This window comes from Simochromis diagramma, unplaced genomic scaffold, assembly GCF_900408965.1.
Source record: "Simochromis diagramma unplaced genomic scaffold, fSimDia1.1 OVJJ01000602.1, whole genome shotgun sequence".
Lineage (NCBI taxonomy): Eukaryota > Metazoa > Chordata > Actinopteri > Cichliformes > Cichlidae > Simochromis > Simochromis diagramma.
Window position 1 is genome coordinate 6486686 of NW_024387040.1, and position 10761 is coordinate 6497446.

At 37.4% G+C, this 10761-nt stretch overlaps 1 protein-coding gene across 2 annotated transcripts; it reads left to right on the forward strand.

The window, feature by feature from the left end:
• Window positions 1–2697: 2697 nt before the first annotated feature.
• Window positions 2698–9659, forward strand: si:ch73-206p6.1 (phospholipid scramblase 1). 2 transcript variants are annotated; one of them, XM_040044345.1, is made up of 7 exons: window positions 2698–2773; window positions 3419–3512; window positions 5770–5812; window positions 5903–6123; window positions 6324–6485; window positions 6994–7155; window positions 7548–9659. In XM_040044345.1, the coding sequence occupies exons 2-7, from the start codon at window positions 3444–3446 to the stop codon at window positions 7575–7577; spliced, it is 687 nt and encodes a 228-aa protein (XP_039900279.1). In that variant the 5' UTR covers window positions 2698–2773; window positions 3419–3443; the 3' UTR covers window positions 7578–9659. The 2 variants fall into 2 exon arrangements, with proteins under 2 accessions (XP_039900279.1, XP_039900278.1); XM_040044344.1 differs by lacking the exon at window positions 2698–2773 and adding an exon at window positions 2797–3164.
• Window positions 9660–10761: the final 1102 nt, after the last annotated feature.

The window sequence follows — 10761 nt, forward strand, 5'->3', positions numbered from 1 at the left end:
TAGAGCTTAAATCAGGGAGATCAAATCAACTCACACAACTGTTATAAGTCAATTAGTCTTTCTCCTGTGTAAAGGACCTCAGTCTGAGACCCATAGTCTGACTCTATTCAATCTATAAAAGTTGTGCTCCACTGTCAGGAGAGGACATTTTGGGCCTTCTATGGATGCCAAGAGCACATGGACTTTCGTGAAAATGACAAAAATGATGCAGTTTCCACATTTTATGGCCTCTAGGGAGATTAAATAATAATTTTCTGCAGACATTATAATTTCTATTGCTAACAATCACATTACTTTTCAATTTAACAGAATTTCAGAAGTTCTATGCCCCTTTGAGCAAGCACTTGGCAACTGTGGAAACAAAAAACTCCCTATAAACAGGTTGAAAATCTCAGGCAGAACCAGGCTCAGGGAGTGGCAGCCATGACTGATTGTGTGTGTGTATGCTAAAAGTGTACTAACTCTTCTGTCGTGTTGACAACCCAACCATCCATCCATCCAACATACAGATATTGATTACATCACACAGAAAACAAGCAACCAGGTTTTCAGAAAAAACGTCAGACCAAACAAATCAGAGGCAAGTGCTCATCCCTGAAGGTAGCATTAAAACTGAAAATATTCGGGAGCCAAAACCATTCTTTAGCATATCTGTGTTCATGTTTGACACTGATAACCTTGGATCCACATTTATTGGTTCATAGTTATAGTCAAGACAGATTCTTCAAGATTGGCCATGAAAGGAACAAATTATCTTGATGTAAGGGAGGTCTCTGTAAGGTGAGACCTCCCTTAAACAGAATGCAATGAGGCTGCTTCAATCTGCTGAGACGGTGTAAAGATGATTCCCTTCACAGGTCGGTGTCTCGTATACCAGTTGTGAAACAAAATCCCACAACTTCAGAGCTCTAGTGGTGTCAACACACCATCCCTCTGTCATACTATCCATGATCATTGTTAGTGCCTTGGGTGACATGACCATACAACCCAGCTTTATGTGCCTATTGCCAGTGTTGGGGTTGGCACTCAATAAAAAAGTGATGAATTACAAACTAACCATTACTTTCCCTAAAAGCAGTTCAGTATGTTACTTAATTACTGTCACATGATTACCAGTTAGCAATATAAACCTTGTGCTTCAGTCCCACACACCAACACAAATCCCCAACATACATAGAATCTTTCTTTTAGTGTTTACATATGAACACAAAACCCACAACAAAAAGCAAAGATGAAACCAGCTCAAAGAAACAAATGCCACAGTATTTAAGTGTTACTGTAGAAACATGAACAGGCACAAACAGGCTTCAAGCCTGACTGCTCATCACTGTCTTTGTTACCTGATAAAGATCAGTCTCTGGCTCCTGGGCTGGGCATGCACTCAGCTTTCAAATCACTCTGGGTTCTTGGCTAGCTTTGTGTTAGCATGCCGTCTGTGCAGGTGCTTCCAAAGAGCAGAAGTTGTGTTAGGACTATAAAGCAGTTGTTTCTGTTCTGGACCAAAACAAAAACATCTCAACTTCTCAGTTTCAGTAGAATATAACAATAAGAATATATAATATAAAATTATTTCTGTATAGTGATTTTCAGTATAAAAAGAATGTTTTTCAAAATAGAAGCAGTTAAGCCAAAGACAGATAATCAGGGTATTAATGCCAAATGAGTGAGTTTAAAGCCAGATATACTGCAGGGTACTTACCCTTAAGGAAACAATCTTAATAAATGCCATCCATGCTTAGGAGGCAGCATATGGTTTTAACATCTGAAAGTCCTCTGGACATTGCACTATTAACTTTATTATCAAACAACAATTGCATCATAGCACTAAAACACAGGAAGACACAAAAATAACATCTGAGAGCTTAATCAAAGCACATAAACAAGGGATTGTAAAAAAAAAAAAAAAACGTTCTGTAGTAGAAATCACTGTGTGAGATCAGGTCTGATAAACTGTTGTGACTGATTATATTTTGTCTGCATTCAAAAAAAGTTTGACCTTTACGATGCAAAGAAATTAACATATATGACCAAGATCCGGAAAGGCTGTTGTATTTTTTTTTTAAATATAATATGGATTGAGGGAAAGTAGAAAACTGTCATGTTACTCTTACAAATCAAATATTTACATCTGGGGGGAATTGCTTTTTGCGTTTTGCTAAAGACGGAAGAAACTATCGGCTTGTTATCAGCAGGCAGTTCAAAAGCACACATATGCGATGTGATTACCATACATGGCAAGGGTTGCTTTATATGAAGGCACCATTAATATTGGTGTAAATAACCTAACTGCTCGAATTTATTGTAGACTGCTTTGTAAAATCCACAACAAGATGCACAGGTAACAGGATATACTTGAAACCGTTTCACAGAGTTGCGTTTCCTCGTATTTATGGTGACATCAAGAGGATGGAAAAAGAAAATACCAGGAAAACCGATATGCTGCTAACGTGTGCATAATGAATGAATAAATTAAATAGCATTAATTATTAATGTTTGCTTTTTCAATTATACTTATCTATTTTTGGTTTGGTTTTGCTTTTGTGTAATGCAAACGCTCTAATCGTGCAAGTTATTCCTTTTTTTATTTTGCTCTATTTTTTTCAGTTCTACTCAAATCTATTTGCTTCTGCTGAGTTCATTTCTATACTCTCATATCGCCATTGGTGCATGAAGATGGGAAGTACAACCACATCGACCAATGAGATTCGAGTTTTATTCCATTGGTTTGGTTCCGGAGTGGCCCGTTATTATTTTAAGTAGCAGGTTAAAATCGGTGAGTATTTTTTGTCCCTCTTGTAACATCTGGGTGTCTCGCGTCTAGTTAGCACTGCGGAGGGCGTGTAGAGACACTTTCGTGTTGACTGTAGCGCGTCGCTTTGAACGACTGGCTCTGTCTGAATCCCAAAGTAGGCAGATCGGGGTGCGCTCTCTGCACCAGCTGACGAAACATTCACGGGTAGTAAACATATTTAACGCGATCGGTCACATAAATCTGCGCTGACTCGATCTGCTTGCTTGAATACGGTCAGTGTGGCTCACACGGGCTTTAGGCCCGCTGTCTTATGTGTAAACAAACGGACTAAGAGGATTTCTCCAGCTGGTGTCTCCCCGTCAGAAGCTCGTCACTTCCAGAACCAACCAAGAATGTCTGTGTCGCCCACCATGTAGGTCTGCAGCCGCTCCCCCACGCTCTGGACTATAATTACATCGCTGTTGGTTAACAAAAGCATATACTGGACCTTAGAGAGCACAACGATGCCCCCAGGCTCTTCTATCGACCTCAAAATACTAGATAGATGTCGAAAATATACGGATCGTTGTCCATTTGCTTCGGTTTAGCAGCATTTGTTCACGGCTGTGATTATACATAAGCAGAAGATGGCGCCATTTCTCAGTTTTAAACACTTTTCATCAACAGGTCTCATCAACTCCCTCTGGACGGTATGAACATGTATGCTGTGCCCAGCCCGGGAATACCAGGCTGTCCCCCAGGATTAGAGTACCTGACGCAGGTTGGTAAAGTACAAGTGACTCTAAATGGAGCAATCTGCATAGCCAAAAGTCTAAATTGATGCTCAAGGCCAGACATAATGAGCAATATTACCTTCCTTCTGGTTCCTAATATTAAATAGCCACCTGACACAGCAGAAAATCACATAGCAGTGAAAACTATGGAAACATACCCTGACTTACTCACCCTTTGTGACTACATAGATTAAAATGCTGTGTAGTATTGACAATATTTCCTCTAAATTAAATAGCTTAAATTAAATGCTTAACCAAACTGACGTAACTAACAACCCTACATATAATCACCACTGATGTTCACACAGGCTTTCAGACATGTCACAGTAGGAGAGTGTGAAAAATTAAAGAAAAAGTGACTGAATTCTGTGCAAGCTACACTTGTTACACTTGTTGTTAATAGTGACACTTTTGCTTGCTGTGATAAGTCAACATCTGCCCTGTGAATAAGCTCTGTTGGAAAGAGTTGCTAGTTAGTTGAAGCCACCAGTCTTTTTCTTCATTCCTTGCAGCTTTAGGTCCATTCATTAAAGTTGAGAAGAACATAATGAAGTCCATGGTAAAAGTATATTGATCCACTTAAAATAAAGTGTTTATTCCAGAGGGTAAGTTGTTATAATTAGTAAAAGATGTGAGACCGGGCTGTTCTGATCCAATCAAAGGCTGTCTTTCAGAACAAAAAAAAAATCAAGTCATCAGAGATAGATTGGTACTCATATGCTACACTGTTTGTTCCCACTGCTTTGCTCAGCTTCTAGAGCTCCATTTAAAGTTTGACAAATTTGAACAGTGACAAAAACTTGTCTAGATTAACTGGCTAGCAAAAGTTTGTACATGAGGCAGTGGCTCTCACATCCTTACTCTGCTGCCATAGCAACAACTCTTTTCTCTGATCCCTCTGGCCTCGCCTGCGCCTCATTGCCTTCATCCTTTTTTTGTTTTAGAAAAAGCTTCTTACGTTCCAGCTTAGTTACCACCAGAGGCCAAAAGTGACAAACACAGTAATGGGAACGCTCCCTCTGTCTCTTCTGGCCTCGCTCTTATAAAATGAGTGTGTGCCAAGTGATTTGAAGTTTATCTGCTGCTTGAATGACCCAAAGAGGGGAGAAAAATACCCTACTACCATTTTTGATAAGAGGTATCATATTTTGGGGGGAATGGATTGATCCAGGGCTATAATTATTCTATTCGATTGATTATTTCTATCTGAGATCCAGGGCTACTCATTAAAACAATGAACTATAAAAATAACACTGAAACGAACTGTTTCAGTGTTATTTTTATAGTGCCAAATCACATCAACAGTTGAGTCAAGGCAATTTAATAGTAAAGTAAAAACCCTAAAATAGTGTAGAGAACTCCCCAAAAATAACACAACCCCCTATAAGCAAGTGCTTGGCAACAGCAGGAAGAAAAACTCCTTTTAATAGGAAGAAACCTCTGGCAGAACCAGGCAGGTTCTTTACACATATGCAGGTGTTACCTTCTGTAATATGTACTATATATGGATAAATACATCAAATGCAGTAAGTTTACACATGTTTCATATAAACATCATCTGTATCTTTCTTATTGGCTTTCACCCAAATAATTAAACATTTCAGTTACTTAAAAAAAATGTGAATTTTAATTTTATGTACTGTATAGCCTATATAATGAATAAGCATGTAGCCCAATACAATCCAGAAAACTACACAACATGATGTGGATCAGTTAGAAATACAAGTCTAACTTAAGTTTCACACTCTTCTTATTAGAAATAATCAAATTGTTACATGCCTAAATTTACACAAAATGTCAAAAATGCGCTGTTGGTTGCTACTGACAACAAGAAACAAAGCCGTTTTGCGTTAGGGGCTGAACCATTTTTAATGAGGGGGTATTATACAGTATATTTCATTTTAGAATTGCTATTCAATGCTAATTGAAGCTAGGCTCAACGTGTTAATGATAGATTATTTTAATAAACAACTGTCATATGCAAATCTTGGGTGGTACTAGAGGTGGGAAAAGATTATTTTAGGGTGGCACATGCCACCCCTAGGCCACCACAGTAGATCCGCCCCTGGAACCAGGCTCAGGGAGGGGGGGCTGTTTCCTGTGACTGGGTGGCGGTGAGGAGCAGGAGAAATAATACAGCACCTGTTATTTATGTTTATGCCAGCATATATAACACTACGCCACCAACAGCTGCTCCTCTCAAGTGTTACATAAAAAAATAACATTGCTTATGTGGTTTTCTAGGTGGATCAACTGCTCATCAAACAGAAAGTTGAGTTGATTGAAGGTATAGTACGTAAATAGTTTACTACATGCATATTTTAAGGATGTCTTTAGCGACAGTTGTTCAGTGTTTTTTGTTTTTTAATCCATGCAGCTCTTATTGGTTTTGAAAGCAATAATAAGTATGAAGTCCGTAATGTCATGGGCCAGAACGTCTTCTACGCTGTCGAGGAGAACGACTGTCTGAGTCGACAGTGTTGCGGTCCCCTGCGCTCCTTCACCATCCACATCCTTGACAATTTTGGACAAGAAATCATCACTGTCACCAGACCACTTAAGTGCATGTCATGCTTCTTCCCTTGTTGTCTACAAGAGGTGAGAGTAACTACGTTTAGACACATCCTCTTTGTATATGTTAAATTACAGTATTTCCCTTTGATCACCAAATCACTCATTGTTTGAGCGATTTGGGTTTACACCTTGAGTTTACACCTTGCACCACATCTTTGATTTTTACATGTATTTTTTAAAAGCTGACTAGAAATGAAACTGTTCTTTAATAACGCTTCATTCAGCTGGAGGTGCAGGCTCCCCCCGGCAACACAGTGGGCTATGTGATACAACAGTGGCATCCCTTCTCCCCTAAATTTATTGTTGCTAACGAACACAACGAACCTGTACTGAAAATTCATGGGCCTTTCTGCGGATGGAGCTGCCTTCCAGATGTTGACTTTGAGGTGGGTTTACCCAAACACAGAGAAATCCGTGAAATTTGTGAAAACACAACATGACATGGTTACATTCACACCCACTGGACATTATTTTTTTAAAGGAAGCCTTCTCGTGCTCTGAAGCGAGAAATGTGTTTCCAGTAACACAAGCCCATGGCTCGGATGAAGCCACTGCACAGGGCATGCTCTTGTGTGGCATAGTGTAGGCTTTGTTCCATGGCTCAGCTAGTTTTATTAGATTGAGCTGTGAAGGGGATTTGGGTCAGTGATACAGGCCTTTTGCCAGATCCAAAGAAAGGGTAACTGAAGCATGATATTACCATCCCCTAGCTGCTTTGAACTCATTATGGAGCGTACAAATCTCAGATTTCAGTGGCAGCGGGCAAAAACCAAAATCGAATTATGAGCTGTTCGATGATCCTGTTCCAGTAAAACCAAACAAGTTCAGGGAATGACCTTTACGCTAATGCAACACATGTGCACAATTTGTTTTCTTATGCAACTCTTTCCACAGATTTTAACAATCGATGAAGTCAGCAAGATTGGGAAAATCAGTAAGCAGTGGACAGGGCTTCTTAGGGAGGCATTCACAGATTCAGACAACTTTGGTATCCAGTTTCCCATGGATCTGGATGTGAAAATCAAGGCTGTGATGATCGGCGCATGTTTTCTCATTGTAAGTTCAACCTTCACTTACCTTTTAATCAAAATGATTATATGATGTATTAACCTGTCATGTTAAGGCTTTGTAAAGGATATAATTTTAGAGCTCTTGAGCTGCAGATTAGGTGTAATTTTCAACATAGTCAACCAGCAGCTGACCGACTGACTTAATGTGTAACTTTGCCCTCATTTAGTGGGAAATGTGGTTTAGAATCACCTGAATTTCAACTAATAGAAAACAGAGTTTGCTAAATTCTTTCAATATGTTTTTACTTTTCTAGAAAATTGGCAGTACAAATTTTATATATGCTTTGGCTGATGCATTTTAACAGACGATTAAGCATTACATCGTTACATTTTTAAACATTTTTACGAACGCTTTCTTTTTCCTTATTTTGCATACAGGATTTCATGTTCTTTGAGTCAACTAACTAGGAGCCAAACCGCATTTCCTTGTACCTCTGCAAGAAGAACGAGGCCTCAAAGCCATGATGATTAGTCCCAAATGCCCTAACATCGAACAGCCTTCAAAGGAATAGTTTAAAGAAAGTACCAAATGGTACCTCAACGTCAACACTTTGCATGAACAAAGAAATAGAAGGTTTGTTTTAGTCTTAGCTGCTCAGGTTTGTTGCAAAATCATGTCATTGGGCTGAAAGTGCAAAATGCAGTTTTAGTTTAGCCAGTGTTCATGAAGATTTCATTATTATAATTATTATCTTGTATTTATTTAAAGGAAATGTTTTTTTTAATATATTTTTTGCTGTGTGTTTTACATTGTGACCATTAAGTCAATCTGGAACACCGAAAAAACTTTGCTATTACTGCAAAATAACGTTTAGGGTAAAGATACATTTATATACAAGGAAACAAAAACGGAGCACAGTGGTGTAGGAAAAATGGTTTGGTGTTAATATGGTTAGTATGAAACCCTCATATGCAATTTGGTCACATTACAAGTAAAGATACTAATTTACTTAATCTACTCTGCTTGTATCTACTGTGTGAGAACTAAGGAACTCGTTTAATTCAGTTATCTGTAGTTCTGATATCCAGTGCCCTGTTTTTTATTGCTTTATGTTTTGGTCATTTGCCACACATAGCGATGTCTGTGCGCACTGCTTTGAACAAGTGTTTGTGTGTCTGTGAGCTATGATTGTACTTGTCTGTGAACAGAAGTTAAAATACCATAAAATATTTTTTTCCACAGTTTTTTTTTTTTTAAGGAAAGGGTGAGTGGGAAGTAGAAAGGATGTGCTATAAGCTTGACATACTGTTCTTGTCTTCCCCACTAGAGGGAGCTAGATATTCATTTAAGAATAAGCAGCCCAGACGAACGATATAAATACTTGCTAATGTTATTAGTATCTGATGACATTGTATATTTTTTTTGATAAACTCAGGTTGAAATGCATGCTACTACTGTATTACAGTGTTGGTCACTACTGGCTCTGGACGTTACACACCTGCACCTGATACTATGAACATAAAGCGTTCACTGGTTTGTTTTCTTAAATCATTTTGTACATTATATGATTTTAATATCCATATATTGCTTCCATTTTCTTTTATATTACATTTAATTTTGATTATGTTTACCTTTTACATTAATATCCTATATGACAGTTTTACATGTATCACAATATTGTAGTTTCCAGTACAATAGAATAATATTTTGCAGAAAATGGACATTGGTACTCTTTCACCATACTTCAATTTAAAATTATAATACATATTAATTGTGGCAATCGGTGTGATTAGGGGTGGTATAAAGTATTGTAGCAAAGGCGTTATGTGTCAAACATTCTTTGTGAAATATTTTTTTCACCATGACTGTGTAATCTGTGACTTTACAAACCTGAAAAATTAGCCTCCATCATAAGCCATTTTTACATATTAATACTTAAGCTTTTATTTTTGTAAAAGTACTATATACTGCCAGTTGGAAGAGATAATATTACTGGTGTAAACTTACATTTTTTTTTGGTGTCCAGAGTGTTTTATTCTGCCTTTAATGTATTGACACTTGTTTTTAGAATAGCCATAAGTGGATATATTTCTCTCTTTATAAACATAATTTTTTTAAACCCCTTAATTATGCGAAACCGAAATAAAAACTTAATAGATGTCTTTTATGAAGTCTGTTTTTTTTCTTTGCATACAGTTGGTTAAGATAATACTCAGTTGAAATAAAATCCAATCCCATTCTCGCCACTAGCATGGGCCTTTCCTTTTCTTATAATACAGTAGTAGTATAAGATGCTGGTGCTAGATCCTCTGAAGGCTCTTTGATTGTGTTTAAACGCCAAAAAATTCAGCCAGAATGTGATCTTAAAAAAGGGAACTTTGCTATTTTCAGTCAGTTATATAACAAAAACAGTTAAGAGTCCTTATTCTTCTACTTTTGCACTATTACTGTAAACTGATAAACTGTTTAGTCACGCAATGAATGGAAATGAGCTACGCTTAGATTGTGCAAATAGTCCATGGAAAAACGTCAATAAAAAATAAAAAGAACCGTGATGTGTGATGTTCTTTTGATTTCAATACTAAAATGAGTAGAAACTGACCATTAACAACCACTGATAGTGAAAAAGTTAAACTTTAGTACTATGAATGAACTTCTTTGTTATAGTCATTTCAATGTTTTATAACAATGCTCAGACCTTGTAAACGGTTATGTAAAGGCACTGTGCTTGGTAACCACCTTCATCTGGTCTTTCATCGGTTTCCATAAAACATCTTTGTTAATGTTTCTGAATGTTGAATTTTTAATGGAAAAACCTGATCTGAGGTGCAGAATAATCAACAGTTGCATCAAAGAGATACGAAGGATATTATGAAGAGGGAAACGAAAACTACTCATTTTCTACCTTCTGAAATAAGCTGCAAACCTTCATTGGATAAGTCCAACTAATTCTCATTTACAACAGCCTTTTCAACAACAGCACCTTTTGTTATGACATTTATTCAATGGAAAAATTATCTGCTGTGAAAATACTTGTATCTTTTGATGAACCTGGTGTTTATGAAAATTATCATTACTAAGTTATATTAAGAGCTTCCTTATAAGGTAACTATTTAAGGGCAAATTTCTCTTATATATAGGGTTTGTATTATACTTAAGGATATGTGTGAATCATGGCAAATATCAAGTTTCAGCTATTTTTGTGGTGCAGATGGTTTTCATGTTATATGGCAATATTTTCCGGAATACATGATGTCCTACTTCTCTGAGTGGTACAGATAATTAAGCTGTGGTTGGAAAATAGTGTGGAGGAGTGCACGTGGAGGAGGGAGGATGTGATTAAAAATAACACTTTATGCCATTTTTTCCTTTTTTTCTGATCATCAAATAAAATTCTTCTCATGACATAGGTATGGCAGTGGTTATATTTGCAGTAGTACTGAGGTGGATAGATGGTCAGATTGTTGTGGACGGGCGATGTCTATGATAGAGCAAGTCACATTTTCTGTATGTGCAAGTAAGCCTAGCTCTTCTAGGCTTCAAGTGACATCCATTCTTTTATTAAAGGGTTTATGAAAGGGCTGTAACACACACAGATTCTAGATCTGACCAACCTTCTCAGCCGTGGGCAAAAGATGACAACCAATAAAA

Bases quoted from the DNA above. Each gene is read 5' to 3' on its own strand.
- si:ch73-206p6.1 (XM_040044344.1), top strand. From the start codon at position 3,145: ATGTCTGTGTCGCCCACCAT. The intron at 6,486-6,993 runs GTGGGTTTACCC...CTCTTTCCACAG, and splicing joins TTCCAGATGTTGACTTTGAG to ATTTTAACAATCGATGAAGT. The intron at 7,156-7,547 runs GTAAGTTCAACC...TTTTGCATACAG, and splicing joins TCGGCGCATGTTTTCTCATT to GATTTCATGTTCTTTGAGTC.